Source organism: Tachypleus tridentatus, chromosome 7 (assembly GCF_004210375.1).
Source record: "Tachypleus tridentatus isolate NWPU-2018 chromosome 7, ASM421037v1, whole genome shotgun sequence".
NCBI classification, from domain to species: Eukaryota; Metazoa; Arthropoda; class Merostomata; order Xiphosura; family Limulidae; genus Tachypleus; species Tachypleus tridentatus.
In genome coordinates, this window is record NC_134831.1 from 49,437,889 (window position 1) to 49,453,437 (window position 15,549).

General features: G+C 32.5%; 1 protein-coding gene across 9 annotated transcripts in view; it reads right to left on the reverse strand.

Moving 5' to 3' along the window:
• Positions 1-4,019: 4,019 nt before the first annotated feature.
• LOC143255618 (forkhead box protein P1-like) overlaps positions 4,020-15,549 on the reverse strand; it is a 155,301-nt gene continuing 143,771 nt past the window's right edge. For 4 of the 9 annotated variants that reach the window (XM_076511533.1, XM_076511532.1, XM_076511534.1 and 1 more), the window contains exons 10-14: positions 15,367-15,468; positions 13,852-13,985; positions 12,272-12,386; positions 7,997-8,205; positions 4,020-7,662 (exon numbers count right to left, since the gene is read on the reverse strand). In XM_076511533.1, the coding sequence (XP_076367648.1) occupies positions 7,431-7,662; positions 7,997-8,205; positions 12,272-12,386; positions 13,852-13,985; positions 15,367-15,468 (792 nt within the window). In that variant the 3' untranslated portion in view covers positions 4,020-7,430. The remainder of the gene's footprint in view (positions 7,663-7,996; positions 8,206-12,271; positions 12,387-13,851; positions 13,986-15,366; positions 15,469-15,549) is intronic. The other 5 variants (XM_076511535.1, XM_076511538.1, XM_076511539.1 and 2 more) reach the window with 3 other exon arrangements.

A 15,549-nucleotide genomic window follows, 5' to 3' on the forward strand; every position in this document is an offset into this window, starting at 1 on the left:
AGAAAAGCTAAGAAATCGTTGAAAACATAAAATATTTTTTAAAATTACGGAAACTGTAATACAAAACACCACTTTTTAACGGCATTTATTAATTTTTTTTTTCAATGATAAGTTAATTTTTCTCTGATTTTTGATGTAAATAATATGATTTTAAAAGTTTTACAAGATGTTTTGGTGTTTCTTTTCTAATTCCAAATGATAAAGTTACAACTTTCTTTTTCCTAATGGCAATAATAAATTGAAAAAAAAAAAGTACACGATTTTAACATCTATCAAAGAAATATACTAAGAATTTTATAATTTATGAAGAATCAGATTCACAAAAATCCATTCAAACCTGAGTCTGTTTGGAAACGTAAGGTATATACATCCTATTATCTGTTACCTGATATTACATGTAATTTTAAATCAACGAACGAAGCCTAACTATGTAAAGTTTCAACCAGTATTTACGATTAATGTAATTATACTTTCCTCCAAAAGAAATTTTTAAAGCACGTCATACTGAAGTAGTATCAGCTTATTAACTGCACATGTACTGTGTAAGTTATTCCCACTTCCTAAACATTGTGAGAGTGATCAATTTAAAATACCAACTTGGTGAAGTAAAATGTAATAAAATAATCAAAAATTATTTTTTCCAATAATTCACTTTGGATGATGTTATTACGAATAGTTTTAGAATTCTGCTTTTAAATCATTAAGTATTTTTCATATCTAAGAGAAACTCTAGAGAGGAAAGAAAGAAAAGAAACACAATCTAAGCATCTCTCAACCACACACAGCACCATATTAAATTTAAATTGTTAATGATCCTGACTGTTTGATCTACCTACGAACTAGACTACGCCACTGATTATGTTACTTTTCTTGATTTTGTTTTCTTTATTGGTTTCACAAAGCTAGAACTTGAGCTATAGCTTTTAATAAAAAAATGTTTCGAATATATAGTCCTCTACAAATAAAAATCATTCGTTTTCTTTTTCTAAGAAACTTACAAGCTAATTACGTCCTTTGTAATATCTAAATTTTGTAATTTATTTTGTGAAAATGCAACAAAATACAAGATGAAGTGTTTCTGTACTAATAAAAATAAATTCAAAATTCAAACAATTTTACAGACCTTTGTGAGCAACAGAAATCTTGAGAGTTATTATGCTAAACGTCGGGGTTTGACACTAAGGTGGATACAGCAGAAATAGTATATTGTACAGTTTTTCACTTAAACTCTAGAAATGTAGAATTAACTTTTCTCGAAATTAACTAAAGCACATCAAAAACATTCATGAATGGCTGACGTGATTATTTATTTATTTTACCCAAAATATATTTTGTTATGATGCAATACTATTGTGTTTTGAAAAATTCCAATATTTAATTTTTATATTATCACCTTCTGCATTAGATCTTGGAATGCAGATACAAAACATTTTCACACACACACACGGTGGCTCAGGGTAAAGTCTGAATAACGTAAAAATTTGGGTTTCGATACTCGTAGTGGGAAGAGCACGAGCACCTGCTTTTGTAACTTTGTGAATTACCAACTAATAAAACGTATTGTGTACAATTCCGTACCCGTTTACACTCTCGTCCTTAAGACATGTACCCGACAACGTTCAGTTGCCAATTCTCTCTTTGTTAACCTGAAGATGACCTAAAGAAGATTGAAATGTTGTTCTCTACTCTATTTTGAATTTCGCGCAAAGCTACACGACGGCAATCTGCGCTAACCATCCCTAATTTAGCAATGTAAGACGAGAGGAAAAGCTGCTCGTCATCACCATCCGCTGCCAAATCTTGGTATACTCTTTTACCAATGAATAATGGGATTGCCTGAAAGGGAGAGCATGTTTGGTGTGACGGGAAGTCGAACCCGCGACCCTCAGATTACGAGTCAAGTGTCTTAACCACCTGGCCATGCCGGGCCGGAAATAAATTTCATGAGAAAACTTTAATTGTTTATTATTTATTACAACAATAAAAAGTCAGAACAAAATTCAAATATTTGCAGATGCATAAGGTCGCATTGGTTAATAAGTGAATGTTATTCTGAATTAAGCACACAACTACACAATGGACTATCTGTGTTCTGTCCACCACGGATATCGAAACGCTGTTTTTAGCGTTGTAAGTCTGCAAACATACCTCTGAGCCACTGGGAGCTATTAAGCGGAATTCCAAATTTCATACGTCTCTTGATTTATGTGAGTGAAACAGAATAAATAAATATTATTTTTTTCATCAGAAGCAGCTATGATATAAAAATGATTCGAAAAATGCATTCATTTTCAATTATGATATACAAACCATTTTCAATAGAGGTAAATACTAACTTGTCACGTTTAATATTTCTACGCAAATAGTCCAATAAAAGAAAAGAAATATCACCCAGTGTGATATACAACATTCCAAGAGTAACTTATATTTAATATTTCTGTACACATAGTCCAATTAAAGCAAATAAAGAATTATTATCCGATATGCTATGGAATTTGTCAGTATCATTGTTCCCGACTATGTGACTGATAACGTATATATTAACATTTCATTTGTTACTAGTAATTGTTTCTGCAGGTCTAACTGGCTTGCTGAAAGTCAAAGGAGAATGCAAGTGAAAATTGGGATTAAAATCATTCAATCGGGTATTATTTGTAACTCCGTATAATAAAACACTGAGTGACTTACATGAATCGTAAAATTTTGTGACATAATCGAATATTAATTATGGTTATTTGTTTTTAAATAAAGAAAATAAATTCTCCCAAACTTACATGTAGCTTTTCATTAGCCAGTACAGTGGTATGTCTGCAGACTTACACACAGAAAACCGGGTTTCAATACCCGTGATGGGCAGACCACAGATAGCCCATTGTGTAGCTTTGTGCTTAATTCTAAACAAACAAAATATTTTCATTATTTGGGTTATAGCTTCATAATGGAATTCTGGAATCAAAATAAACTATCTCTACCCCGAAAGGTTATTATTATTTGTACGATTGTACTTATGTTCAAGAAAATGTGTAATTAAAAGTTTATACAGCTTTGGTAGCTAATCGTTTTTTTGTTGGGGATAACAGCCTGGTTATAAGCTGTGATTCTTTGTTTACTTGCAGATTACATGGGCTTAAAAACAGGCAACTGAAGTACGAACATGTAAAAGTTATTTTGTTTATATATGTAATCATATTACTATGTATTACTTATTACTTTTGTTCTCGGAAAAACTTTAGTTAATGGAAATCTTCAAATGGTTTTGTTTGTTATTGACCGCAAGGCTACACAATAGATTATCAGTTCTGTACTAGTATCGAAGCCCAGCTTTTAATGGTATGTTCCTCAGACTTACGGATGAGCCACTTAGGGTGGTGGTGGAGCGTTTTCAAAGGGAAATCCATATAAAGAAACTGCTACAATTAATAATGATACTCAGACAGCCATGTGTTTTTAACTATTTCACCACTCTACACACAATCATAAAAGTTATAAATTTATTTTGAAAATAAGTCTTGTTGAAACGTTCTTAAGAAGAATGTAAATTTATATTTATCGTCCGTTTTGTTTGATCTCTGATTCACTTTATTTACAAACCTCATTATTCCTCTGTGTAAGTAGATGTCCCAGTATTACACTTATTGATACGTAGAAATGTTTGTTAGAGCATCTGTAGAAATGAACATTGTGTGTGTACAATTCACAGTTTTATTATTGAAATAATCAATCAATCCCGTGTGTGTAAAACTCATCTGTACAAATGAACATTGTGCGTGTACAATTCACAGTTTTATTATTGAAATAATCAATCAATCCCGTGTGTGTAAAACTGTGTACTTAATAATATATAATGATTACAAAAGTGAAATACGTAAACGCCATTGTTATTTCAATGAGTCACACTGTTTTCTATGGTGCGGTCTTATAGCACCTACATTCAGAAATCCCAAGGATTACTGCAAAATGGTAACGAACATTTTACATTCGAATGTCAGGTGGAATCATCATACACACATACACACACGTTTCTTGTTATTTTACCTGCTTTATTTTGGTCGTTTTTTACCAGGTTTTACAACAAACTTCAACCTGCAATAGACATTCTACAAATATCCAGTACGCAGCAGGTTCGTGCCTTTACTAAAAAAAATGATAGTGGAAAGTTATTGCTGTAAGTGAATTACTCCATTTGATTTTCTCAAACCATACAACTGAATACAAACAACAGAGGGTAGTATTTCTATTCACTCTTTGGAATTCAGAGGCCAGTAGTTTTACTCACGTCTTGTAGTCCACAAGTTAACATCCCTATTTATCCTTCGACATTTATCCTTTAACATTCTGAAACAAGAGTCCTTACTCATTTGAAATACAAACCTAGCACTCTTCTTCACTCCTTAGAACATTGATTCCCAAATTCATCTGATGACTAATTAGGCGAGGGTAAAAGACTCTGTGAACCTCCTACTGATCCCACCCTGTCTGTTCTCTCGTATAGCCTCGGCTGTAGCTTTGCGCGTCAATGACTTACATTTTGGACAGCTTGTGGCTCGCGGACCACACTTTAAGAACCAATGTCTTACAACACAGAAACTAGTGTCCCTCTTCAGTATTTGAAATTCAGTGAACAGTGTTCACGTTCAATTTCTGAAAAGTAAAGATTAGCATATCTACGCACCATTGTAGCCCAAAGTCCAACATCACTCTGGACACAAACTAACCATAAAGGTAAGAGAACTAGTCCACAGGATACAGAAAGATTTGGCTTGATGATATAAATATATGTAAAAAATTCTACAGGAACACTTCTAGGACTAGATTGCCGTACTTCTGTAAAGACGATATGCCGTGCCTCATATCAAACTAAAAGCTTTCCCATTCTTCAGATAATTTCAGCTATTTTAGAATTAAAAACAATATTCTTGAAAACTATTTCTAGGAAGCCTTACAAATGAAAAAGTAGAACTAGAAAAGTTCTTTACAAACACTTGGATGTGAAGAATGTATTACACTACTATATTTATTGTAAACTACAAAAATACCATATTTTCACCTTTCAAATACAGCTATATTTATTTTACAGAAGAGACTTTCCAACACTAATATAGATATTTTTATTTATTTTCTGTGTTCAGTAAAATCTCAATTAGATATTAAATAGCTTGATGTAGACCTTCAAGGTGACGTTAAAAATTCTACAAAATGCTTATTAAAGTAAATATAGCATAATAATGTAATATAACTCTTACAATTGTTAGCTTTTTTATATATATGAAGCTACATTACAGAGTAAAGAAATGTTTTGTCTGTGGTCGATAAGAGGTTAAGATATAACGAAAAGAAGACTCGGAATTATGGCACATTTCTCTCTTGAATGTTGAAAACAATACATTATGATCTTAATAACTTCTTAAAAGCATAATTGTGAATAAAGGTTTAGAGACATTTCTTTCTCTTTAATAGCAAGCAATAAATATTTCAAATGATAGATTAATTATTAAATCTACAATAAATTGCGTGTCTACATACATATAGAATTAGTATTTTTCATAATATTTCTGTATAGGCACAGAATTTATTGTAGATTTAATAAATAAACTATTGTCTTTCAGTCGAAAATCACCTAATCAAGTCACTTACACAAATAAACTTAATGAAAATATAAATGTTTTTTACCAGGAGAAATTCATAGTAAAGTTATAAAAGATGTACAGACGTTGAAAGAAAAGGTCGTTTTGCAGTGTCCAACCTGTTAATAACAACGTTTAAAAAAAGATACAAATATATACAAATTGCATGAGAAAAAGCACTCACTAGACATTATTAAATGACTGTATTTTTTGTTTAATATGCATACTAAAGTTTACATACATACGTAATTAGTGAATACTGAAGTTTTCTAGGCAATGTGATCTTTTGACTTTTGTCACTAATGATAAATTATCATTACTGATTTGTATCTTAGATGACTTTAAACAGAAGGGTTTAACTAAAATAATGAGAGTTAGCAAGTAATTGGGGTACAAGTACAACATATAAGTTAGTAACATAACTTTGCAATAAACCTAAGAAAACAAAAACACAAATTGTGCGCATTCTAAATACAGAATATTTACCTGAAAATTTATCAACCTAGGAACACAGGCAATTTAAAGATACCTTTTTTGCAACCATAGGATCTCTAACGTTTTTCATTGGTATTTACATCTTTAAAACATATTAGGGGACGGGTGTATATTGGTTGTGTGTACAAGGCAGAGTTGTACTCTTTTTCTACAAACACATACACACACACACACACCAAGCACCTTACTTTCTCGCTGTCAAGAGTTGTTAAAAAAAATTAAATTTTCATAGTGATGATATTTGTTTACAAAATTAATTTTAAAACAAAATTGAGTAAGTTTAGAAGACATTCATTATGCTCAAACTATACAGAGAAAATAAAATAAATTTTTTTGTTTTATAACCTTCACATAATATTGTAAATGATTATACGAACTGATCTACAAAACCAACACAAAATTATAAAAATGGTAAGAAATCTATATACTAATTTTTAAGTAAAAAAACAAAGGAATAGCTAGCTGTTTATGAAACTAAGCTATAGTTTGAAAATATTTTATTATAAAATTATATATCAAATAATCATGTGCTGATGACTATCTTTGGTCTAAATTTTTCTTCATTGATGAGCTATTAATAGCAACAAGCCCTAACAGATAGGACGAGCGTAAAACACTCCAAACCAACTAATACAAATAAGAGTGATATCTTTCTACAAAAATAACAGTTATTTGATGCATTATTCATAATTTCATCATGTTGATGAATCAGCTGCACTGTGACTGTTCTTTTGAACTCTGGATCTTGTAGAAAGATGGGGATACTGTGGTAGTGTGTGTGTTACAAAGAAACAAGACACATGGGATGACTGCACAAACGATACACAAGGAATGTCCAGAAAACATACTAGAAAACTTCTCAGCATCACTGCTTGCAGCATAAGAGAAAAGATTTTCCTTTAAGGTGGGGTAAGGTAACAGTTATTGGTCAGGTCACAATAGTTACAAGTTCATTACCAACTTTCTGAAAGTCATAAAACATATAAACGAAACTTGTAGTTTTTGTTTTATTTCAAATCTGACAGGAACATGATCTCCACCTGAGACAGTCAATTAGTTGTAGAATGTAAGGAACCTTGGCGCACTGAGGTATTCATGCTGACTCTTGTCTAAATAATCACCCTAACTATAACAAGACAGCTTGCTCTAGGAGCTCAGACACATTGGTTGAAAGATTGCATCCTCTTAATCTTACTTACAAACATAGCTATGCCAGTTTTCTAATACATATACAATGTCCATATGTTTTTGGTTTTTTTTGTGTGTGTTAGTTGTTTATTATTTATTGGTCAGTCTTGCCCCGCATATGTCCTAAGGACATATAGTGGAAGATTTTTCTGATACAACATTAGCAGGAATTGAAAGATCTTCAGCTTCTTCAATGTGTACTGGTATTTCTCCTTCTTGGCCTTGACCACTGTCTTCCTCAAAATGATGGAATAATAAAGACTGTTTGTGCTCATTAGAGTTGTCCTCACAATTTGGATGATTTTCAAGAAAGTTTTCTTGTTTAATGTGAACTTCATTGTCTGTGTGGCTGTGGCTGAAAGAAAACAAGCCAAAAATCTAAAAAACTAAACATAAACAAAAATCACAACACTCTGGCTGTTAAAGTAGTCATTTAAAGTATATTATTAAATTGTTAATCTAATGTATCATAATAATAGAAATCTCACTGATCAAAGTAATAAATCTTTCAAAGAAGTTACAGTTTTATTGCAAAGCTTAAAAATAATTTTGTAAAAGTTAAACATTAAATGAAATTTGGTTTATGAGTTTCAGGAAAGTGCAGGTTTAATAAGCAATCACAGGTGAATTTTAAATGTAAATACTATGCCATCTTATATTTCTTGAAAAAATCACCATTAGCATTTTACCTTTTTGATCTTTCATTGTTCATATTTTGACTAACCATTTCCATCATAAAGTGATCTCCTTCAACTACTCTATTCGTAGCTGAAGAGGGGCTAGTAGAGCTTGATGTGAGTGTAAGAGTAGAGGAAAAGGTAGCACCTCCAGAAGTAGACGTGGTCAAGAAGGCCAGGTTACTTTCTGCTAATGCTGCCTGAGGAGTGAAATAATCCTGCTGTTTAGTAAAGATATATATTCATACACGTACTAACTTTGATCAAATTACATGTAATTCAAACATCTGATACACAATATTATAAGTAAGGTTTAGTAAATGATGAATCCTAGATTCAGCATGTTGATTATTGTGAATGTACTAAATAATGAATTGCATTTACTAATTTTAAATCTGTGGCAACTAACCAGCAATGAGCGAAACACATTGTTTAGATATGAAGATGTCAATTAGCATATTTCGCTTGGATCTTTCAATATAAACGTAACTATAATTGCTTTGTAAAGGTTAAAAATAGCATTACATTTTAAACAAATTAAAGACATATCTAGTTTCCGTTATTGCTGTATAATATTTTTCCGAAACTGAACGTACAAAATTAAATTGTACTGGAAACTTTAATAGATGTTCAAACCCTTGTAACGGATTTACCATTATGCTCTTATTTTAACACCTACACTCGTTTTAATGTAGTGTTTTTTTTCTTGTGACGTATATTGTTGGCTATGTATTGCCCAAGTCGCGCCTGTTCTGTAAATTTGTAGAAGATTCTTAAGAGAAAGAGTCAACAATATTTGTGTCACGAAAATGCTTGGTCGTTTTCGAACATTGTTGAAAGTTTGAGTAATTCGCGTTATTCGTATAAAAGCAGCTAAGAGAGAAACAGAAGAAGAATATTATTGGTCAGTTACAGTCTAAGTCAGTGGTTCCCAACCAGGGGTGCGAGATAACATTTCAGTTTGTTTTTTTTTTTTGTTTATTTTAAGGGTACTGTCCTATATATTCAAAAATTACGTTCGATTTTTATTTCTTATTTTTCTTGTTACAGACGTAGCTTTTTACTTTGTTACATAAACTATCTTTTCTACCTTTACCGGCGCAGCCCGAAATCTTGTTTTGGCCATCTTCATCTTTATTCTTAAATAAATAATTACTGTGAAGAGTGCGAGAACATATTAATTTTTTTAGGGGTGCGGGGCATAAAAAAGGTTGGAAACCACTTGTATAAGTGCTATAGGCCTCGGAAGCTATAATCGTGAATAACGCTTATTAATCGGAAACTACAGAATTGAACCACAAACGTTTACAGAGTTCGAACATTACAAATCGTCCAACTTCAGTGATATACTTTAGACGTTATTATTACTACGAGGACCTTAAATATCTTCGTCGGGGAAAGTCAACTTGTAACGGTGTGAGGCCAAACAAGAATAGAGCGAGCTAGCATTACAGTCAAGTGAAGTATACTTGTGTATCAATAAAAAGTAATTTGGGCCTCGTGGAGTGTGTGTTTTCTTGTAGCAAAGGCACATCAGGCTATCTGCTGTGTTCACCAAGGGGAATCGAACCCCTGATTTTAGTATTGTAAATCCTAAGACTTACCACTGTCCCACCAGTGAACGCGTGTCGTAGAGCTGGATCATCGATAAAATATTCAATTCCAGATCAGATATAGGACACAATATTGTTTGTAAATATCTTGTATATAAACAATCATTTGTAATAACTATTAGTAATAACTGTTATAATAAGTTGTATTATTATTTGTATATTAAAATATATGTGCATTAAGAAAGAAAATTGTATGCATCAATCTTGCTGGCAAATATCATAAATTTGATACATATTAATATTTAATTAAATTCTAAACTAAACTTAAAATTTCCGGTTGTTTAAAATCGTAATAAGTAACTTACGTCACACAATAGCTCTGAAACGATATAAATTACACTATGTAACAAAATTTGTACTTTTTCTTGTTCCTGAGCAAAAAAGTGTTATTTTCCAATTGCTTATGCCTAAAGTAAATGGCAAAGACCTATTTGACCCGGTATGGCCAAGCGCGTTAAGGCGTGCGACTCGTAATCCGAGGGTCGCGGGTTCGCATCCCCGTCGCGCCAAACATGCTCGCCCTTTCAGCCGTGGGGGCGTTATAATGTGACGGTCAATCCCACTATTCGTTGGTAAAAGAGTAGCCCAAGAGTTGGCGGTGGGTGGTGATGACTAGCTGCCTTCCCTCTGGTCTTACACTGCTAAATTAGGGACGGCTAGCACAGATAGCCCTCGAGTAGCTTTGTGCGAAATTCAAAAACAAACAAACAAAGACCTATTTTTCTCTTCAAACTTTGCTTTTGTGACCTTGGTAAAGAAATTTTCAAATTTACTAATTTTCCAGAACATTCCAGGTAGTTTCACTGTTGAGTAGCTGATAGAGAGTTTTCTCGAACTTATAAGAATTTTCAAGAACCTTTTAGAATTTTCTAAAACGTTCCATAATAATATATATACAGAGGCTCACCACTTCAGTTTAGTTCTAGCTGCCTAAGTGAGCTCATAGACTTATCTGACTTTATCAGAGATGGTATCAAGGAGCTGCAAGCATTCTCCAGACGCATTCTCCTATGTACGTGGCCAATTTATCAAGACAAGAGCGAAAACGTACTCTGTAACAGCATCTGCTAAAATGTGTGAAGCCTACAACGCATATTTCGGGATGCCTGTCAGGGGTTAAGACAAACCCTGGGCACCTCATTTTACCTGCGAGCACTGCAAAAAAAAAAAAAAAAACTCTAGAAGGTAAGACGGGCATTTTTACTTGCTTGAGTAGTAAGAGTTTATATTATACAAATTTCAGAACTTTTAAAATTTAAATACCTTTTAATTTTTTTTATGTTCCAATAGTATAGAAAAATATCACATATAAAATATTTTGCATGAACCTCTTACACATTAGTTGTGGATGAAATAAATTTATTCTTCATAGTAACAATTTTATTTTGATCTTTTGTAGGATGGTACAGAGGGAAAAAAAGAGAGCCATGAAGTTCGCTATTCCAAGAATTTGGCGTGAACCCACTGGCCACTCAAGTAATTGCTACTTTTTCATGGTAGACCCTTTCAAACGTCGGGCTGACAAAAATGCATCTGCTATCATGTATCCGGACCTTCCATCATCTATCGCCCCAGTGCCACACTGCCCTGAGCTCCCTGTACCCATTCCGCCAGAGAGAAAGCAGCCATCCTCAGAAGAGAGCAGCAAATCAGAAGAGGAGGTAGACGTTGAAGCAGATTGCAATTTCAGAGGTGCAGCTGGTGAGAGAAACCAATACTAACCCAACCAAAGAGACCTCAATGACTCGATCAGAGATCTTGGTCTAACAAAGTCGAATGCTGAGCTTTTGACATCTGGGCTCAAGGAGTGGAATTTGTTAAATGAAAGTGTGCAAGTCGCAAGTCAGAGGAAGCGTCACCAGTCTGTGCGAGGCAATTGCAACTGCCTGTAACTAGAACGAGTGGCGCCTCTTCATTGATAGCTCATCCAGAAGCCTCAAAGCTGTGCTGCTCCATAACGAGAATAAGTATCCGTCTCTTCTCCTGGCTCATTCGGTTCTCCTCAAAGAGCAAGGCAAGCGTTTCTACCAAGATAAATTGGATTTTGAACGCCGCTACCAAAGAGCGTATAACGAAAACATTATGGGAGACTATATTTGGGGGCTGATACGTGAGAGTGATTTACATTACAGTCATAAATCTCGAAAAATTACTTACTTCTAAGCATTTTTGTTCATTTTTGTATAACTTTAGTATAAATACATGAAAATCTTGATTCATATGTCGTTTTATTCAGATCTTATGTGAATGAAAATGTGCAAATTTGCCCGTTTTTACATAGAAAATGAGTTAATTTCTAAATTTCGTTATCCATGTCACAAAAGCAAAGTTTGAGGAGAATAATGGCTATTTTCTCCACTTTTACAACATAAGCAATTACGAAATAACACATACTATCCAGGAACATAGTGTTATAATAGTGTTATAATACGTAACATCCTTTATGTTAGTTAAGGAATCAAAAGGCAGAAAAACGTAAGCTTTTTCAAGCTACAAATAAAACAATAGGAAAACAATATTAATATCACAATATCAGATTTCTGAGATGGAAAATTTATCATCTACTGATTTTATAAAACTACTCTACAAAATAGAACGAAAAAAAACATTTATTATTTAGAACTAGATTATTAAAAAAACACAAAACTTCTAAGGTACAACATCTTTCTTTTACCTGTAATGAGGCAGTAAGGTTTTCGCCATAAAGACTAAGACTCTGCTGAAGAGTTGGACTTTTTTGTCCAATAGAGGGAGCTTGTGTGGTGGTGCTTTGATTTCCCATCTGAAGCCTAAAGAAACGAATTGTAAATATGCATTTACAATTTACCTGATATTTTATTAACACAATTAAACACATCAACCATATTATTCCAGGAAGGATTATCATTGTTTAGTAACAAATTGTAAATGTTTCTGCATGTTACGGTGGTTGATATGAAATAAAAAATGATATTCTGAATGATAATGAGTGCGCATTTTTTAAAACCTGAACTTTCCAATATATATGTTTCTACAACTTCCAGAACTTTTAGTCAACTGGTCTTAGGTATTTCAAAAAGTCACTGAGAAACCCATAGTAAGAATTTCTCAGTCAACAACATTTTACTTAATTAAATAAAAGCTTTGCCTACAAGCATATCAAATGGCATTTCTAGCCACAAAATAATAAAACGTTTCTACCTATAGCTTGGAGAACTAATATTACAGAAAAGCATTACCGTAATAATCAAGAAGTTCTACATTATCTGGACCTAACTTGCAGATCTTATACAATTTCAGTTGGAGAAGTCTGTTTTGTTTTGTTTTTCATTAAAAAAATGTTTTTGGGAAGAGGTGAGAGCTATACAAAGACTGGATTGGTAGAAAGAAGGACAGGAGGTAATTTTATGTACTAATAAACCATAATTTATAAAATTAAGTCACAACTACAAACAAGCAAACGAAAAATAGAATAAATCAATTCAACAACAACATTAAACAAGATAAATGAAATTATACAACTAAACAGGTTCCTTCATGCAAATATAATACAGGTACAAAGTTGTTGATTTTATCATTGCTACTAAAATAGCTAAAATAGATTAGATAGCAGCATAGTCTACTTCACAATATGCATCAAACCAGCATCCTTGTGCAGCTTAGATTAAAGCAACATATCATTCACAAAGATAAGTAAAGAGAAAGAAAAAGGTAAGCTTACTGTGTGGTGAGGGTGTGGTTGGGTTCAGGGAATTTTCTGGGCCGGCCACGACTCAAATGTCGTCTCTTTACAAACTCACGGTCATCCACCACCCAGAAGGACCCGAAGTCATCTTCGCAGCGCAGAAAGCACTTATGTAGTGAGAGATTGGTGCGAATTGCATTCTGTGCAGAGATGGGGAGGAATGCGGGAGGAAGCAAAGGAAATAGGCATTGTTAATTGTGCAAAAAAGGAGACGTGCAACAAAGTGGAAAAGTAAAAAAAAAAGAGTCAATATTGTGCAAAAAAAAAAAGAAATTCAAGCCAAACAACCAGCAACGAAAAACACAAAGCAAAGTTAGTCGAGATAATCATGAGTCACATAAAAACAGACATAAAGTTCATGGATTTAAGTAACAGCATTGAAAAAAAATACCAATACACATCAAAATGCAATAAAGAACAGGAGCAAAAAAGGGAAGGAGATAAGGGAAAAGAGAGAAAGAGAGAAAAATATGTTATAAAGTGCACCACAAAACACAGTGGACATTTGTCAGATAAAAGAAAACACATACCCTGCAATACGCTCCTGAATTCTTTGGGGCCGTCGTTTGTAGAACTCTAGTTCATCCACTGTCCATACTGCCCCTTTAACATTCTCGACACGCATAAAACATTTGTGTAGGCTAAGGTTGTGACGCACTGCATTCTAACAAAATAGTGGAAAGAGATATTTGAAGATTTTAAACCTTTTCGGTTAGTAAAGAATGTTTGGGTGAGACGTGAGTGGAAGGTTGCTTTCAGGTTGAATAAAACATTCGTGTAAATTCAACCTTGAATTGCAAGTTAGCAACCTATATAAAAATTGGAGCTGTCTATGACCTAAAGAGTTAGTTAACCTAGCGCCACACATCTGATACTAAAAAGTTAACTAATACTAATCAATTATGTATTATAAAAGTAGTATATATTAACCAAAGCAGCTTTAAAGTGTTATTTGTATAACAAATGATATTTGTACTAAACAAATACTTTTAAAGTAATGACTTGTCATACTGTTCTCCAAAACATTGTGAGCATCATTGCTGTGAATATTGAATAAAACATTGTAAGAAAAAGAAATTACTAACATGTTACGACCCTACTCTACAAAGACCAAATTTTGAAAATAAACAGAATAAGATCTGTTATTTTATCGATAAATAAAAATATTGTGCAAATAAACTTGAAATAAAAAACAACAAATATATACTTTACTTGACAGCTCATAGTATTTTTATAAAACTGAAGCACAAGTGAAAACAATTTTCATATGAAGATAAATAATAGTAATCTTGCTATTATGTTTATTATTTATTTAGTGCAAAATTATACATCTCTGATCCGTTTGTCACAATTTAAGCTCTTATGCTCACTGCTGAGCCAGCAACTAACTATTGGTATTATGAAAAATCTATATTTAACGGTATAAAATATTTATAATATAAATTCGATATAAAACTTTACCAAACAAGCACTACACAGCTTATTTGATAAAATAAAAAATTTAATCAAAATTACTTGAAATTTCACCTACATGCTGTTCTAAAGTATTCGTGTTTGTGACATCCAATGGGCTTATAATAAAATGTTAATGAAGTTTTCTATGCACATTGCATTATTACAGCATTAAACTTTATCAAGCTTCTTTGTTAAAGTAAACTAACTAGTGTTTGGTATTAAATATTCATATTACATAATGTCTACAGTTGAAGTAGCTGCTTTGTAGAGTCAAGACACCATACTGGAATCATGAAGTCATAATGGCTGACTGGGAAAAATATTATAATATTTAATGGCCAATTTTACTAATTGTGAAAATACAAATCTTTAAAAATGAATATAAATTGAGAAACAGTTGCTACTAAATATATATTCTTATCTTGTTAACAGAGATAAAAAATAATAATGATATGTGCACCAAGCTTGAAAACAGTGGATTGAGACATGAATATCTATTAATCAATCTTAATGTTAAAGTAAATCTATTACATTTAATAATATATTTTACTATGCATGATCTACACTGAAAGACAAATGTAATACATTACCTTCCATGTAGCTGCATTTCTACGGAAGTAACAAAAAGTGTTCTGAAACCAACTATAGATTTCATTCAAAGTCAGCTGTTTTTCTGGAGATTCAATAATTGCCTGCAAAATGATTTTAGTTTTATATTGTAGTAAATACTTTTTTTCTATACCCTATGTAAACATCATGCCTTAACTTCAGTA